This window comes from Ceratosolen solmsi, unplaced genomic scaffold, assembly GCF_000503995.2.
Source record: "Ceratosolen solmsi marchali unplaced genomic scaffold, CerSol_1.0 scaffold6, whole genome shotgun sequence".
Classification (NCBI taxonomy): Eukaryota; Metazoa; Arthropoda; class Insecta; order Hymenoptera; family Agaonidae; genus Ceratosolen; species Ceratosolen solmsi.
Genome location: NW_011948414.1, coordinates 15588454 through 15609269, shown reverse-complemented (window position 1 = coordinate 15609269; position 20816 = coordinate 15588454). Strand labels below are relative to the sequence as shown.

The window sequence follows — 20816 nt, the reverse complement described above, 5'->3', positions numbered from 1 at the left end:
ATTTTAGGTTAAATTAAGTTAATTAATTTCATCAATTTTCTTTTAATTCAATATTTCTCTAAATATTTTAAATGAATTGAAAGTATAACTATCATGAGCATTAAAGCTTGTAAATTGTTAAATTTCATTAATAAGCAGCGCTACTTTTTTAAATTTAGAAATAAATAAAAAGCAGGGGGTCCTTGTTGTATCTTTGTTTTAGTTTAACTAGAGCTATTTTCGTATATGTATATATATATAATTAGTAATAAAAAGTAACAGAAAATTATAACCTAAATAATATAATGTATAAATATAAAATAATACATAAATATTATTTTATTTATTGTAATTTATTTAGAGATTATGTATGTATGACTTTATGCATATATCATTTTAATTCTTTTATCGGATATAAAAATAAGCTTTATTGATCAATCCATAAAAATTAATGTTTTAACTTAATGTAAAATTAAAAATTACTTTATTAAAATTGCATGTGAACAGAAAAAGATAAAGAGTTCTTCAATTTTTTTTTATTCGTCGATGATAACATTTATACTTGATAATTTATAAATTTTTTATTTTTTTATTATTAATATATTAATTCATATATATTTAAAATAAAAATGTACAACTTCATTCTCAATTTGATGTAAACATTAATATTTTATTTATTAAATTTATTTATTTTTGTCTATTTTTGTCCATTATTGTCTATTATTTTTGTTTGATCTCTTCGATAATTCATGCCTCTGATATAAATGCATTAATAAAAAAGTTACGATTCAAAATTTTTTTTAAGTAATTAAATGAACTTCTTTCTTCAGCGATCAGCTCTTGTAGAATACAAATAAACAAAATTGAGTACAATGTATATAAACAAAATAATTTTAAGTATTTCAATTTTAATCAATTTCCTTTATATTGAATGGCATAGATTTCTCAGAACTGTTCTATAGCTTAAATGTATTTTTCATATAAAAATACACACATATATATATATATATATATATATATATATATATATATATATATATATATATTCACATAAGATACATAAAAATATATCATTTTTAAAGTTGAAATGAGTAAAATAAAATTACTTAACACGAAATAAATATTACAGGAAATTTTAGCCAAGCAGTCTGACAAATCTGATACATGTATGTAGCAAAGTTATTATAATACATTATTTCCATTTGATTTATAAGATATTCAAGTTCTACGAGATATACTTATAGTTAATTGTACTTGTTTAATACAAAACATCAAATTAGAAGATTATTTTTAGTGGATAAATAAATGCATGGATTTCTTGTGTTTGATTATTGCTGTGTAACAAAATGTAATAATAATTTCTTTATTTACTCAAAGTTTTTCAAATACAATATTCTAATCTCCACAAATTAACATTATTAAAATTCAATTATAAAATTCACATAAAATTATATAGAAGATTATTAATATTGAAAAATAGATTACAAAAAGTTTGTAAGATATATGAGTGTATCTACGTTTGAAGTATCTAGAAATATCATTAAATCATGTACTTTAATTAAATTTTTTTCATAATAAGGAAAATTGATCCATCACCCTAAATTAATGTAATTGATAAGATTTTATAAAAAAAAAAATCCAATACTCGGAAAATATGATTGATTATAAACATGTTTTTTTTTTTTTTTAATATATTTCAAATATTGACATTTATTTAAAAAGTAAGCTTTTCTTTCTTTCTCGTGATAAGATTGTCTTAAATAATATTACATTTCAACTAACGAACTTTCATATCTTGATTTCATTTTTAAACAAATACTATACTTAATATTCAGTTAGAAAGTTCAATGAACTTTAAAGAAAAATAAAATTATCACGTTATTAAATTATTAAAGAAATCAGTAGCTTTAAAACATGAATATTCCTTCTTTAATAGAACTAAACTTTTTCTATAATTTTACTATGTTTGAGAATATTTTGTGTAATAATCTTAGATTGGAAATGGAACTAATAATCGATCTTTGTAATCATCAAAATTATCAACGTTTAAATTAGATTATGCAATAAAGACGTAAAATTTCAAGATAAAATTTTACTTGATTTATTGAAAGCAGTCACCATTAAAGCAGTCTTCATTAAACTATACTAAACTATTATGCTCTTTATGAAAAATATGACATATGATATTGCTATATCAAATCAAATTTGATTGTCTTATATAGATAAAAGTTACAATTTATACTTCATAAAAAGAATTACATAAATAATATTGGGTATTATTTTTCACTCCAAGTGTCTTTACACAAATAAAATTGTAAATTTATGAAAGTTCTCGATAATGGTCATTCTAGTAATTAAAAAATGTCATGAATGAAGCTAAGGTAATATTTTACTTTAATAATTTTTAAAAGTGTAATTTTCATTACAAATTGTCTAAGTAAAGATATTATAAATTAGCAGTATATATTAATTTTATTCTAAATTAAAATATATTACATATTTGACACATATGTGTCAGTTCTACAAATTTTTAATAATAAATCAAATACATTCTAATACATTCTTGATTTTGGTATCTTTGGTATATAGTGTATAGTATATACTATATAGTGTATATATATATATATATATATATATATACATATATACATATATACTATATAGTGTTCTAAAGTAATATACAAATTATCAACATATATTTCTTTAAATTAAATTTTTTTTATCACGATTTAAAGCGAAAACGTTGATATGATGTTTTATAAGCAGCCATTTATATATAAATATATATTACATCAAAAAATATACAACCATTAAATTTATTTGCCAAAAAGATATAAGTGAATAAATATTTATTCGTCATTTTTTCTGATTACATAATGTAGTAAATTTTACACATTGGATGATTTTTAACAAAATAATAAATAATAAAACCAATTACCTTACCTTTCAGTACTAATAACAAAACAATTAAAAACCTTAAAAATGATTACGAGGATGAATAAAATTTTGTTTTGGAATGATAATAAATTTAAATTTGACAAAGAAATAAAGTCAATGAATAATTAAGCAATTTACAATACATTTAATCAATTATTCTAAAACTATGATTAATCGTACTGATATGTTGTATTAATTTTTCTTTATTCAGTTTTCAATACATTTATCACCTAAAATTATGAAAATTTGTCATGAAAGTGAATTATAACAAAATTCATCAAAACTTGTACATTTAAATTTATTTGACAATTATAAAACATTATAGGTAATTAATTATAGATAATGAAAAAGAGAAAAATGAATTATTTGCAAATTTTCAAATGTCCGTAATTGGTCTTTGAATGCGCGATAAAAACATAAAAAAAGCTCAAATCCATATTACTAGAGTAAGAGGCCCCAATTACTAACTAACATCGAATGAAATTGTAATGATTCATCATTGGCTATGCGCAGAAAGCAACAGATACATCAAATCATCAGTTTCTGCTCATCAGATGTGATTATCCGCTTTCAAAATTTTTTAGCTAAAAGAACACTTTACCTTCAAGACGATAGTTAACATATTCACATATAATATATTATACAAAACTTTAAGCAAATTTGTGCAAAATTTTAAGCAAAATTTTTATAATTATAATTTGTTTAATATATCATCCATCGACGTAAAATTCCAATCGTATTCGAATTTCGAACAATAAATAGAAAACCATAAAAGTCATTAAAGAAAAAGCTTTACTGATTTATCCGCATAACAATTATATTATCTTTATTGACAACTACGTCTGTCAAAACCTTTCAAAATAATTGATACTCTTCGCAAATAACAGAATAATGTCAGCGGAGCTGAAATATTCCTATAGCACTAAGCTTTTTCAGTTATCTGCCTATATTATTCTATCTATCACTCGTGTATATTTTGTTTTCACGTGATATATAATTTAAAAAATTATTTTGAGTTTTATGAAAAACACATATTAGTATATTGATCAATTTTTTTTTTATAATTCCTAATATTTTTCATTGCATCATTTTCTATGAATTTATTATCCTTATAAACATGCTTGACACGAATAAAACATAAACTATCTAATTACTTTATATAAGTCAATAATTTATTATTGCAAGCACCTATTAAATATATTTCTTATGATTTTAAAATAAAATTCTTTTATTTAAATATATTATTTATAAATTACATAGATTACAAACGAAATCGAAGAAAGTAATGTACAAATATACTATTTATAGTAATTTTGTTCCTCGAGAAATATAATGTTTTGCATGATACATGAACATTGTAATATATTACAAAATATAAAACTTGGAGATTATTTGAGTTTCATATCATTATTAATTGCAAGTAACATTATAATCATAAAAGATATTAATGATTGTGAGCTTATTAAAATTTCTACAATTTTGTTAAAGAATTATGTTAAAGAATCATAGAATCATTTCAAATTTTACTTTGATTAGCTTCAGATATTTCCGCGTGAATAAATGAAATTTTTTAACAAGTCGTCAAATTATATTTCGTATAAATAAAATTCTATACATATTTACGAACGTCAAAGGTTGTGTTAGCTTTGTTTATTTTTATCTTTTTCTTTTTTAGAATATGGTTAATAGTTTTTCACAAAATTTATCGTCAACGCAGCATAAATCGAGAACCAACTATTATTAACATTGAAAAATTCAAAATCTCGAAATTTTAATGTGGAGCACTTTAAACTCAATGAAAATCCATAAATCTGCAGAATTAGAAGTTACTAATGATACTTTGGTACAAGTGTTGATTACGAATTTATGATATGCCGTGACGTTATCATTGGTAGTAATCACTTTCATAAGCGATCATAAATATTTATTTCTTTTTAATAAAAACAATGGGACAGTCAATGTAGATCGATCTTTTTGTACGAGGTTTCACTATTAATTACCACACTACAACCACATTTTCAATATTTCTATACAGAATCGTCTTACTACTCTTTATCTTTAATTTTTAATTTATCTAAAAATTGATGTATCTCGTTAAAATATCAGATATTGGAATCATAACCAAAGTATCCATAATCAAGCGAATTTTGAATAATCAATTCCCTATTTTTGTAAACCTCTTAACATTCCTTAACATCAATACCATCAGAATTGAGTGGAACTTATAAATAGTTGACAAGACTACACGATTAAAGCGAAGTCACGCAATTTTATAATATGATAATTATATAATGGCTGAATACGAGGGAGAGAGAGAGAGAGAGAGAGAGAGAGAGAGAGAGATGAATGAAAGTAAGAAGCGGATAAAAAAAGAAGCTTTTTATATAACCTAATATTATATAAAAGAAAATATTAAAATAAATAAATAAAGTGCATAAGTGAAATAGTGAAGTGTAATTGAGAAGGAGAAAAATTGAAGTGACGGAGTAAGGAAAAAATTGGTTATATATAATGAAAGAGCTTAATACACGAGTGAAAGCGAATATATAAGATTTGAGTAAACGAATCGAAAATATAAGCAAGCCATAGTACACTTAACGAATGGGAGCGGAAAAAGATGGTGAAAAAGGTAGAGTAGAGCGAGCTTTAAATAGGGATAGTACGAAAGCTGTAGAACTAGAGATAGACAACACAGATATACGTCTATTCAAGTTTTTGCTAAGAGTAAAATTGTTCTATTTCTTATTCGGATGACTCTCTGCTTCTTCCTAATATACAAAGTCTTAAAGTTAAAAAATATAGATAACAAAAATATTCTTTTACAATTTTTGTGGTGATAAGAAATTTTTAATTTTCACAATCTGTTGGTTCTTATATGTTGATTGATTATGATCAAACTGCTTTATTTAAACAAATAAAATAAATAAATTAAATAAAATAAATTTGTATATTATTATAAAATTTATTATTAAATATAATATATATAAATTTATATAATGAAAAGCAAGAAAAATTATAATTTAATTGTAAAGTTATTTTTAAATACATTATTCTTTTAGTCTCTTGATTAGTTTAATGGTTCTAAATGAAATGTCGTACATTTTTCAAACTCAATTTACCACGGATGTTTTTCAAAATATTAAATAATACGTTAATCAATACAAATTTTACTGCGGGAGAAGAGAATAAGTACCGTTAATACAAAATGAAAGAAAAGTATAATAAAAATGCATTAAAAAGGACAATTTTTATACACGATAGAATAAATTAAATAAATAAAAAAAAAAAAAAAAAACATAAACAAATGCATTTCATTATACGGTAAAATGAATAGATATAAAATAAGACTGTGAATGTGAAAATATAAAGTGTCAAAGCATGTACAAAAAATATATCCAGATTTGTAATAATCAAGAAAATCACCATAATGAAGGGCAGAATAAAAAACTGACAAAATAACCATAATATTCTACAGAATATATATAAAAAAAATTAAAGCATTATGAATAAACTTAAATAAATTAAATAACTGTGAAAAATCATTATTAATATGAAAGAAGAAAATTGTAGGAAATATTTTTTCTATTCATTCAAGTCAGATAATTAATTATTTAATTCCTTTAAAGCTGATCGTTTAATGTAAATCAAATTATTTCAAACATTTTTATTTTAGATAGAATATTTTTATATTTGTATATATTTTTATCGAGTATATAATAAAAATTTCTTAGTTTACGAAATCATTAATATTAAAATATTAGCATTGTTATTAATGTTATTACTAATTATTAGAAATATTTATTTACAATAAAAGAATTTTAAAAGTATTTTTTTATATTTATCACGGTATATAAGAAATAAATTATCGATAGTAATCATTAATTGCTGTAATTATTAAATAGAACAACAACAACAAAAAAAAAAAAAAAACAACAAAAAAAAAACACAAAAAATCAAAAATAGAAACATTATTCTGAAACATTTGTTCGCTTTATTTATTTCAGTTATCCTCATAATATTAGCAGCAAAATTAGATATTGAGACCGAATGGCTACAAACTGGCGCGAATTCGCTATTTAATACATAGTAAGCAGTAATATAGTTGATATATTAAATAATAATTCATACTTGATGCAATGAGTGAATACATTTAATAAATTGTCCCATAATTCTCGCAAATGTATTAATATATTTAATAATTTTAATTGAATTAAAAAAAAATATTTACGATTAATATTAGTAGTGAGAATAAATTTCTTTTAAAAGCGTTAATCGTTAGTAGTTACTAAGCTATCAACTATTCTCCTTCTCTCATAAATTACAAATATTATAATAATACTAATACATATATATATATATATATATATATATATTATAATATTTAGCTAATTTATTAAATACACAATTGTTACTTATCATAAGATATACTATCGCTACGTTTAAATAATTGAAATTATAAATAATCGACGAATGCAACTTTACTTTTTAAAAATCATAATACTACAGAAATTCAATGAAAAAAATCTATTTATCACTTATAATCAATTTATTATTTTGTTGATTCAATGTCTATATATTAATTATACTAATTATATGTAATAATCTATACGAAGAAAACTTTTAAAAAATTAATATTTTCTATTCTTAATATTTTTCATTTAAATATTATACGAATAAATTTATAATATATTTTCTCAATGTAATATGAACATTTTGATGCTAATTTAGATATTTTTATTACAGGATGCAGTAAAAAAACTATACGGAAATTCCTATGATTATTGAAGTTCGTGAAAAACAAATCAATATTCCTATTTACATTAAATACAGTAATTTGGCTTAAAATTTGAATTAATTTTTTTAAACAATATTTAGAATTTAAAATAAATAGATAAATATGAAATTTAAATAAAATATCGATAATATAAATCAAATTTACATAAAATCGATTTAAAATATCATTCAGTACTAGAAATAAGATTTTATTTCTAATGCATATTAACTACGATATAATAAAAACATCGGTATATCTGAAAAATGAATAATTTAACTTATAACAAATCTTTAGAATACATATAAAGTATATATTTTTCATTTTATATAGATATTTTAAGATATTAAAAGAATATTAAATATAGATATAAAATATTCTAGCGTACATCATTATCCGTTGTTTAAGTATACTCATGTGTATAGAGTATAGTAATAATATATTAAACAAATTATAGAAATTCAGATAATCCGATTATAATATTTTAATTTACAAATAATTAGAATTTAATGCACAATTTTCGAAAATATTATTTTGTTGAAAATGTGTATTAAATCATAACGAAATAAAATAGCTTTAAAATAATATTTCAAATTAATTGAATACCTATTGGTGTTAATTAATTTGTTAAACTTGTTCTAATTTAATTATCAATTTCATCTGTTTTAATGACTACCGTACTCGTGTTTATTTTTTTAACGAAGCTCTAAATCTACAATAATATTAATATTTTAATTTGTTCTACTCATTGCAATATAATATGAAATGTTATTTTTACTTACTATTTTAACGGTTTAATATTAATTGCCCAATTAAATATTCTGTACTTTAAGTTGCGTTAAAATAAATTGCTATCATATGAAAATATATAAGATATGAAAATATATGAAACATATTTTCTCTGAAAATTTATAAGACTAATCGGAAAATTTATGCATAATTTATGTTGCTTCTATTCTAAACTATTGTCTACATACGTATTGCATGTAGTACAATAATTTTTTTATTAACGATAACTATATTAATAGCTTTCATTTTATATGATACACTTCTCAAAATTTCACCTATGAATATCACATGAAATTATGAAGATTAATATAAAATGATTACAAAGTTCAATTGATATTAAATTGACTTGAAAATTTTGTTATAATATCATTACGAAAAATAAAATATTCTGAAATAATAAATAGACAATTATTATAAAATAAGAAAATTAAAACAGACTAATAACAATTTCTGAAGAAATTGATATGAAAGTTTATTCATACGAATATGCATATATATTCGCTTTATATTTGTATGAACCAGCGCCTATAAGGGATATTAATAAAAGTATTATCTATTTTCATTTCTCACATGTCCATGTTATTAGTGTCGTCTCAAACATGTGATTCGAATAACTCTCATTCTATGCATCTGTAGGCTACATATTAATGAAATAAAATTCAACCATTTGGTATGTCACTTTGTCTGTCTCTCGAAGCATGAATTACTTGAAAATTCATTTGAAAACTTTTATGTATGAATATTTTCACCTACGCCAGCATTTAACAGTTCAACGTCTTTATACTTATTAGCATTCATTGATTGGACGCGTATAATTTTATATTTAATAAATATATATCTTGTAAACAACAATTTTCAATAATATCTTATTAAATATCATTAAATTATCAACGAATATATTATCGTAATCATTAAAATATTTTAATGAAATGTATGACAACTGATTTAGACTTGGAACGGCAATTTTTTAAATTAATTATAGTCATGCAAATATCGCAATTAAAATTTTTTATCGCATATAAGATCATAAATGCAAGAAGATGGGGGGGGGGGCGAGAAAAAACGAGTAAAACAAAGTCTACTTGAATTAAACTAACTAAAATTCTTTCGTATGTCTGGAAATTAAGTTGAGAACATATGTTATAAAATAAAAATACGAATGAAGTATTTAGTTGTACTCAACATTTTTAAAGACCTCGTTTTATGGCCGTTTGATGATTTTTCAAATATTATTCCCCCCCCCCCCCAATGAAACACATTTGTTTAAATTGACGAAATCAATATAAATAAAATTTATATAATAATTTTCATATTTCTAATGACGTATCATTCAAAGAATTCTAAATTGGGAATATTCTTTCATTTTTATTCTGATTGAAATTTAATAATTAATTTGTTGAAATATAAATAATACATCATTATTAATAAAACTTCAAATTGATGGGGATTAATGTTATATAATGAATTTAATCTATAATCAAAGTAAGCAAAAAATTTAACATATTTATATTCTTATTTTCTTTCTAAATTTAATAATCAACTGTAAAAATGTGATTTTTTTATAATTTAAATCAATCGCTAAGTTATAAATACTAACATATTTGTAAAATATTAATATGATTGTATGTAAATATACTTATGGAGGAGAAACGGAGGTATTAAAGCGTAAAGCAAATGGGCAAAGTTAGTCCGATCTCAATATTTGATGCGCATAGATTAAGAAAGTACGACCTATCGTGGCAGTCCGAATAACGTGTCTATTTGACCTTAATGGATTTGAATTTAAATTACTGTTGTATAAGTTATTTGAGTGAAATAAAATAATTTTCAACTAATGTTTAATAATAATATACGTCCTTATTTAATATTTATTATTGAAATTTCAAATCGACATTTATTTTAAGATGCAGATTTAACTTAAATTGAATTTTAGAGAATTTGTAGATTTCTAATTAAGTCTTTGCTACGAGATTTACATGAATAAACAAAAAAAAAAAAAAAAAAAAAAAAACAAAAAAAAAAAAATTGATAAAATAGTCACATTCCTTTCAAAATAACCAAACAGATTCAATTAGTAAAACCTATATAAATGTATAGTGACGGAACTTTCATTTATTATACAACTTCAATTTATATTTTGAAATAATGTACAAATAGTGATCAAATTATTGTAATAAATAAACGTCCTTTTTTTAGCAAATAATTTTTATTCTCAAAGAATTTTACTTTTAACTTTTGCTTTATTAATTTTATCAATATTCATTTTTTTACAAAATGCATGAACTAACTATTCGTGGCAATGAAATGCAATTCTTATGATTAAATTTACTATTGTAGGGAATGAAATAGACTAAAAATACGTCGATTATTGCTGATATAATAAATAAAACCTCCTTCTCATTAATCATAAATAACAATGTATTAGTCTTAATAATCAAAATAAAACATTATAATTACACAGTATTTACATAGTATACAGGATATAATTGCAGTAAATGGAAAATCGTAATTGCCGTACTGAGTACTGATACCATAATAATAAATACCGATGACTATTAAACCTAATAATAGTAGTACTAATAGCAGTAGGAAAATAAATAATAGCAAAATCAGTGATTGTAAAACTAGTAATAATACTTTGGTACTGAGTAACCGTACACCATAAAATAAACGTAAAAATACAAATCAAATACTGAATAGAAAATAGCAGCAAACCGATTAATATCGAACTTATCTAGTAGAGTATCTTCAACTCATGAAAATCCAGAACTGTTATTCACGTGGTCGATAATAGCCACTAAACCAATTCATGAATCCATGAAGTAACGGCAATTACGATACATTGGGAGCCACGTTGTCTCTAATCAAGTTGAGCACAGCCCTAGAAGTATCGGGATATAAAAATGAAATGCGAGCAAGAAAACATCTAACTTGTTGGTTACCGAAGAAATAAGAATAATAGATTTCATAATATATAGTACACCGTTTCAAGTACATTCGCAGGATGAGATTGTAAATAATAAATAATTAAAAAAGCATAATACCATAAAGATTTAAATTTAAATATATTAATTAGTTGAATTGTAGAAGTTACTATAAAAAAAAAAAAAAAAAAAAAAAAAAAAAAAAAAAATAATTACATTTTCTTTAAATACATAAATACTTATGTTTTGAATTATGAATACTATCATTTAATTAAAAAATATTAAATTAAATGTGTAATTAGTCCTGGAAATTTATTAATAAAATTTGCTAATTTTAAAATTAAATTAAATTTTTTTTATATGTAATAATTATTAACGCAGGTATTCGTGAAAAGAAAGTATCCATTAGTAAGATTCTAACATTCTATGATAAATTTTGTCAACATTATGTTCGTTGAAACATTCGCATATCAATTACATGTTGCGCATTAATTTGAGGAAGAAAAAATAATAATATTTTTATAAATAAGATGAAATTGTTATTATTGTACTTATTATAAAGATCTAATATTGCTCATTAAATGTTGCATTTCATCCAAATAATATTTTTTTTCATTATTTTTGTAACTTGCTGCGCTTATGGAGTATTCGTGCCTACGTACATTTAATTTTCATTCTTCTGAAGTATTCTCATATCCTACGAACTCTTAAAACGTACGAAGTGGAATGAAGTCGAGAATCGTTTATAAAAAAAAAAAAAAAAAAAAAAAAAAAAAAAAAATATGAATACGACATACACGTTGTAACCGTAATATCACTTAATGAACATGAAAAGTTATCTTTATTAAAGTGAGGTGGAGACAAAAAAAAAAAACCAAGTAAACGAGTAGGTAAACATGAAAACAATTAAAAAGATGACAGCTTATGAATTTTATTTCGACATATATATGTTGATTGATTTTAGGCCCTTCTTAGGCATATATTAAATTAATTAAATAAATTAAATTTATTACATGACTATAATTATAAAATTTTTATATTTAATTAATTTGATTATATTTTTAATAACAAATTTTGTTGACCATTATATTATTAATGCCAATACGTAATATATTGGGCTTTTAAGATTGATACATAATATTTATGCTTATATAATAAATACTATAAAAGTTTTTAATTTGTTTTTAATTTTTCATTTTTCATTTTTATCATTATCATAATTACTTATTTTTATACATAATTAACATTAACATAATTACTACAACAGTTTTAATAATAACAATTTTCATTCTTATTATAATAATATGTAAATTATTAATAACATATTGAAATTGCTCCGATAGAATTTTTGTATACAATTTTGTACTAGAGAGTAATACCCCTCTATTGTTAAGTAATCTATTTTTACTTACAATGTCGCTATATTCTGTCTAAAAAAATCGTACATATTTATAAAGAATATTATCCATGGTAATATGTATAATGCAACAAAAATAACAAAAATAATATTTGATATATAACTATTTTAATTTTTATATCTATTCTGTAAAATTTTATAATAATAAATAAAAAAAATAAGATATCTAAATTTAAAAATTCAATAAATTAACTTAATATGTTTAAGAAAATTTTGAAGTAAAAATAATTTCGTGATTAAAAAATAGAAAAAATAATTTCAAATTCTATGAAATTCACCAAATTCTTATTATTGGTTTTTTTTTTTTTTTTTTTTTTTTTTTTTTTTTTTTTTTTTTTTTTTTTTTTTTTAATAATATATAAGAATATCAATATTTTCAATGATGAATAAATAATTAAATAAGCGAATGAACTACCAATACTTAATTATATTTTTCATTTCTGTATAAACGTATATCATTTTCATCTAAAATTTAATGTTTAATTGTTACACTCACTCAAAGGATGTTTATTATATAAAAATTTTCTAGATGAAAATACATTATTTTAAATAAATCATATAACATCTAAATAAGAAACTTCGGAATATTTCTGGAAATGTTTCATTTTATTGAACTATAAACGTTGAAGTGCCTTTAATATGTTTCAGAACAATAGATTGCCGATAATTGAATGACAGAGGTCATAAAAGAGAATCAATCTACTTAAATTAACAAGATTTAAATTACATCACATACAAATGTATTTTAACCACCTTTATAACATACAGTATAGCACATATCGTAAAAATAATTTGCTTTTAATTTTTCAACGTATAGAAACTTAATAAATTAATTTACTCTTACTACTATTATTATTATTATTACAAATATTGTTGCTGTTGTTGTTGTTGTTGTTTTGTTTTTATTAACAATTCTTAATTCGAAAGCTACTAATATTATATTATATTATGCAAAATATTTATGTAAGAAAGAAAGAAAGTGTCACATCTTTTTCAATTTTCAAAGATTCGTCGTTAAAAAAGACAAACATCGTGAGACGGTTAGACGTAAGCATAGTTGCTTGATATATTTAATACGCGCAATAAAATTATTAAATGGCAACCAATTTTTTTGTCCATTATTATTGATATCCATTGACACTTATGATTGATATTTATATATCCTATGGGCTAATTCTATAAGCTTTTCGTCTCAGACTATTTAATGATTCGTAAATGCAACAAATAGAGCGAATTATTTACTTAATGATTTACCGGATAACAAGGAGAAGAAAAATGACGAAAAAAAATTGTTTACGTGTGGCATGTAGCCTATATATGCGCCTATATATTCACATGATCCCCATAAGTGTGGAATATTTATTTATCCAGTCTACGTGTATTTACTATATAAACAACAAAAGATCGATTCTATCTCTTAACATTCCTGCGTCGTGTGGATTATCTCGAATCTTTTAACGCTATAGCCAGACAATATATTTCCACACTTTATCTACATCATTTATTCGCATATCAAATTCTCATTCCTTAAATTTTGTAAATCACTCGTATTTACATCTAAAACTTTTTATTTTCTTATCATCACACTTTCCCTTTTTAGAGACTGTTCGCTTTATTCAAATTTTTTAAATTTTATATATACCACATTTACAGAGCACACGTTCATAAATTTTATTCGATTAATTAGGCATAATCTTATTTTACATAAATTCTTTTATAACATTTTTTTTTTTTTTTATATTTTCATTCACTATTCTAACTAAAATGCACTTAATAACTCTGATTAAGTAAAAAAAAAAAGTATGAAAAACAAATTTTGTATTATTAAAATGAGAAAAATTGATCCAGTGATAATTTGCATTTCTTTTACGAAGGCCATTCCACAATCATTTTTACAAACATATACAATCATTTGGCATCTATTTTCAAACTAACATACTTAAATTCAAACCATTTATCCTATATACTCTTTCCATAAATCCTACGCTCTAAGAATAATCCACTCATTAATATTTACTATATTCGCGCTCAAATTGTCATAATTCTTTTCTAATTATGTTTTATAACATTTTAATACTCAAAGTTAAACTGCACATACATTTGAAATATATATATATATATATAATATTTCTAATTATCCATATATTTGTATCATTCATAACCATCTAAATATGTTTGCCAAATTATATTGAATTTACATTGTTTACATATCCACTATCGCTCTTCTCTTATGCTACAACTGAAATCATGTTTCAACTTTTTCATTCATCGATTCACTGAATATATATTAATTATTTTTATTAATACTGCCTCAATTATTTGCGAATATTTATATACGCATAATTTCTTTTTTACATACAAGTTTTGCTTACAATTGTATTTTACATACAAGCTCTATATTTTTAACATGACTCTCTCTCTCTCTCTCTCTTTCTCTCCCTCCCTCTTTCTTTCTCTACTACTATCTCGATCTTTTTAATAATGTCTTTATGATAGTCTCAAAACTAATCAATATTATTAACTTACGCCTTTAAGGACTCGGTCAATCTATCCATTACAGTAATTTCCGAATCAATTATAATTATATGGTCCTTTATACTTTTTATCATTACATAAATCAAAATCATAATATTATTTTTCTGTGATTCATTGCTTATACTATATTATATAAAATACTATAAATAGAGCAATAAGACTAACAAGCATTACCAATACATTTTACACAAAGAATGACAATACCAAACGATAATTATAAATCTTTTATTTACAAATAAAATATATATGCAGATGCAGGGATCCTAATAACAAGTGAATTGATAAGCATATATATATATACACACATATATATACTTCAATTATTTATATTCTCAGACGTTCCCTTAATTACATCAGTTTAAAAAATTCAAAAAGTATAAAACCTATATAAAAAAAAAAATAATAAAAATAAAAAAAAAAAAAAAAAAAAAAAAGAAAAGATTTTTATAAATCTATTCAATCACTTCCTAAGAATTTTTCATTTCTGCATTTCATTTTTCACTCTCTCCTATTAAGATAAGATAAAATTAATTTAATTTATCCTAATCTTACCTTAAAATAATTATTAATTTATCTTCTTAATCCATTAAATTTATGTTAAAGTGAAAGCCTGAGAAATTATTCTCGTTTCTTTCTCTCTATTTTATTAAATATGTAGCTTCCATATAAATAGACAAGCAGTTATTAAATTTTTATGAACGAAGATTACTAAAAATACAATAATGACAATCGATAATTTATTAAAAAATATTATAAGCACATTTATTGTTTCGAAAGCTGCTTTACAAAACTCCTGTAGACATTCACATGGGTATACATAATAATGGATTCACAAAACCTATGTTGATTATAAACATTATGTGTATTAAGGTCGGATTGGATAATTATTACGATAAGTAGGCCTATACGTACCGCATAACATTTTTTCACGAGTTGCTTGTAAATGCCATAAAAGTAATTGTGTAAAAGTAGGTGTTAATTTAATGTATTAAAGATAAAGAAAAAAAAAAATTCTTTATTCATAGGCTATTTAAAATCTTATCTACGTTTCTCTTAATTCTTAAAATTCGTTCTCTAAAACTAAAATACATTTATAAAAATATGTATTTGTTACTTAATTATTTCCATTATTTTCATTGCAATTTATTAAGAAATTTCTTCGCCATATTGACAAAATGTATTTATACAATAATCTTTAATTTAGATAAAAAAAAAAAAAATCGAGTTTAACGGAATTTTGTTAAAAAGTTTTTTGGAACAAATCCTATCGCCTTTTATAAAAAATTAATAATAATATTAATAATAATAATAAAAAATATTTAATATTTATCATTAAGTATTAGTTTTAATATTTTAATAGCAAATTTATTCTTCATTTAAGTCGTTACGAAACTGCTGTACCATCAAGCAATTAATTTTTGTGGTATCGTTCAAGGATAAAAGTTAATTGAAGTATTTATTGTTTACTAAACTTTCAGCCAATCCTTTAAAATATGACGAATTTTATTCACATCTAAAGTTTGCGATTAGTTTTAAAATAAAATTTTAAATTTAACAATTATAGACTTACATACACTAGATTGGTCAAATAAATTCAAGGCTGATATAATAAATTAAATGTCAAGCGATTGAACGGTAAAAATCGTTTAATAATAGAAAAACAAAGAAATAAGTGTAAAGACATTATGAAAGTAGAAAATCGTGCTAAAGCAGCATACGTAACCGATTTGTTTCAGAATATTGCGTGATCAGTACTAAGCATTGATTGTGCATTCGGTTGCCAGTCGAAACCGCGAAGCCGAGAATAAAAACATCATCGAAAGAAGCACGAGCTAAGGGAGTTCTTATAGTATGACGGTGATGCTGCTGCAACGCTCCGCCACCCCGCAATTGACGTATAGCCAGAAGACAGCCGACAATAATAATAGCAACGAGCCGCCATTCCTAATCCTCCTTGACATTCAGGAACACACAGAACTCGAATGTGAGAGTAGTGGCTACGATACTTATAGCAACAACATCAATATCAACAATACCGATACCGGAGAGAGCACTGAGCGTAAAAACGTTGCAATCATTGGACGAAGCAGTACTTGTGGATCAGGTATTATATCCATTATTATATACCTCGGCTCAATTCGAACCAAATGTCGATAAATAAAGGCTAGAATAATGTGTATACCCAAAATCAATCTCTATTTAGGCCAATTTCAAATCAATTAACGAGTTCTATACAGTCAAATTATAAATATATAAATGCCTATTCTCCTACGTTAACAACTATTTAGCCAAAAAATGTTTGATTATCCACAAATATAACATATTTAAAAAGATTTCTATAAGACGGCAAACGATATTTAATGAGCCTTTAGCAATGTCTCGACATTGGAGTCAAAAAACTTTCAAATTTTTTACATTTAAAGTTAAATAAATCATGCTCTCGCATCAGTTACAAAAATTAGGAAGATAAGAATCTTTTCTTTTTTTTTTTTTGTTTTTTTTTTTCCAGAAATTTTGCAACAAAAAAAAAAACAAAAACAAAAAAAAAAAAATAAATAAATAAAAAAAAACCATAAGAAATTGTAAAATAATTGAAATAAAAATTTTCAATATATAAATGTAGTGAACAAAAATTATGATATTCTTAAAATATCATGAAATAATAATGTAAAATTAAATAACTATTCAAGACGATATCTTATTATGAATACGTTATTTAGTTAAAAGAATTTTTTGACAATTTTTGAATAATTTTAAGTATGTTTTTTTTTTTTTTTTAAGTAAAAGAATGTTTTAGAAACAAAATGAATTTTTTTTTAACAGTTAAATATTTTTCAATCCTAGATATTCGATACGTATGATCTTGTATCATATATATCAGAAATTATTGAAATTTATTGTGCTGATAAGCAAAATAGCAAATTAATTTGAAATGATATTGATAAGAATATGTTTAATTTTTTTTATTGACGAAAGAAAAGTAAGTTAAACAAGATAACAAAAAATTATAATAAACACGAAATGGATATATCAATTAGTTCAAATTTTATGGTAAAGAATTAACGTAATATTGGATCGCTATTTATTTATAAACAATTGACTCATTGCCATCTAATTTGATATAGCCGATTAAAAATTTTGAATAAATTAATTTTTGTTTATTGAAACTAGGATTGCACTTAAAATATTTAAACTTTTTCAATATGAATCAATATTTATAGAATATTTGATAATTGACTTGAAATTTAATTTTTATAGTCATAGAGTATGAAATATGTTTGTTTTTATAATTCTATAAGCAGTCTATTGCATGATTATTAGCTCATAATGATCCATTGTTTACTTTACTTTACATGTCATGCTAATAACTCATTCTAATCCCTCAATTTTCGAAGCCTATGATTTTTTTTTTTTTTTTTTTTTTTTTTTTTTTTTTTTTTAATAACGATAGTAATTATGATTATTATAGTACAACATTCTAAAGTAAAATGAAAAAATTATATATATTTTACGAATAGTGAAATAAATACAAACAATTTCACGTGCCAAAGGCATAAATAAAGTAAAGATTAAAAATACTAAAAATAAAATGGCAATTGAAAATTATTAAGATCATTCAATAGGCGTTACAATTATTTACAGGTTACTACTATATATTATATATTCGTTGACCATTAAATAGTTGCTAAAAACTAGAAAATTTTTTTTATAGAATTTATAAGAATATATGTAAGGCGATAAATGTTGAAAAATATCAAAATTAGAATACCGTATAGAATAAAATATTAACTTAATAACTTAATTTTTACTACTCAATGTTTACTTAATTTTTTTTATATTATATTAAAAATATTTTGATATTCGTGAAAATTTCTTGAAACTAAATACATTTTTTAAGTGACAGATTATTTCGATATGTATAAGCTGCAAAATTAATAGCTATAAGTGATAAATAGACATCCTGATAAATGTAAATTTGTATATGTTAGGTAAATAAGTATAACACAGTGTATAAATAATTAAGCACGTGAAACTGTTTTTACGATTAATTATTAATTTTATTTTATTTTTTATTTTATTTTATTTTTTATTTGATTTTTTTTTTTTTTTTTTTTTTTTTAAACAATTAAGATTATGGTATAAAAATGCTAAAATTTTCATTATCTTCGATTCAGAATTAAGGTTACTTTGCATTTGTAAAACTTGTTGAAATTTATTAAGATGGCACAATAAATGTCGATATTATTAATAATAATAATAATAATAATAACAATACTAATAATAATAATAATAATAATAACGAGAATAATATTAATTATATTTCTTATCATATAAGAAATATACGTTGCAATTGATTTATTATTTAATTGTCAAAATATATTGCGCGTTAGTGATAGTGACAAAGTTTGTACGGATAAGACAATATGACAATAAGTTTTAATAATTAAACAAAGACAAGAGATCGTGCAAGACCGCATAATTGATGAAAAGTTAACGGCCTACTAATAAAGATAAATTGTTTTTATAGTAAAGATCTTTATAGGTGGGATAGTGATAGATCCGGGATGAGTAATAACGAGTCGTAGAAGACAATCGTAGAAGCTCGTAAACGTTAAGACAAAAAAGTCGAATGAACTTTGAATAATCCGTTACGAGACGAGCTTAGGAGACTCGCATGCGTAACAGTTAAGTTACTAAACTTGGCTACTGCATTTTGGCAGCAATTAACAGTCGCCAGAGGACCTGATAATGAGGAGTGGACTTGGTGCTTTCAGCGTCAGCGTGTGGGGCAGGAGGCGCGTGGAACAAGTCACCTGGGAGTCGCGGAGGTCCGGCGCCGGGTAGCATCGCAATGCGATACTATCGATTGTGGATCTACGCCTGTAACATAGTCCTGCTGGGCAGTGCGGTCGGATTTGCTGCCGCGGTCTCCCGTACGCTCCTCTTCTCCGGAGATCCAAGACGCTATCTCGTCCCAGGTGTACCCCGAGCCTACGACCCAACGGCCCTTTATGCCTACCTCGCCCTTGCCGTACAGCTTGGCCTTGTACAGCTGCTCGGTTGCATAGCCGCTCGTCGACTCAGCGCTAAGCTCCTCAACGCATATTGGCTGCTACTCCTTGCACTCCTCTTTGGAGACGCGGTCATTGGCGTCGCCTGGGTCTTCCGTTTCGAGAGGATGCGCGCTGATCTGAGACCGAGTTTGAGGCTGCGACTACAGGTATGTCCATCGGCTATTTCAATAAATACCTGCAGCTCGAGGACCATCAATATCTCTTATCTAAGTGCTGAGGCTTATCATGGCAATAGCGAAGGCAATAGCGAAGGCTTATCAATAATAAAGGCAATAGTAGTGAAACCTTGTCAATGCGACGGATATACATATATTTATAAAATTGGCTTATGTTCCAAATATTATTGTCCATGCAACATACGGTAGACTTTCACACGTTGTAATAATTTT

General features: G+C 23.5%; 2 protein-coding genes across 2 annotated transcripts in view; one reads left to right on the top strand and one right to left on the bottom strand.

Annotated features, from left to right (window-relative positions):
* Positions 1-20816, bottom strand: part of LOC105368259 (pseudouridine-metabolizing bifunctional protein C1861.05) — a 69295-nt gene that overhangs the window by 20470 nt on the left and 28009 nt on the right. The gene's annotated exons all lie outside the window — the stretch shown is intronic.
* The window catches only part of LOC105368258 (uncharacterized), a 34946-nt gene that overhangs the window by 4242 nt on the left and 9888 nt on the right, over positions 1-20816 (top strand). The window contains exons 2-3 of the mRNA XM_011507237.1: positions 17089-17456; positions 20128-20573. Coding sequence (XP_011505539.1) covers positions 17204-17456; positions 20128-20573 — 699 coding nt within the window. The 5' untranslated portion in view covers positions 17089-17203. The remainder of the gene's footprint in view (positions 1-17088; positions 17457-20127; positions 20574-20816) is intronic.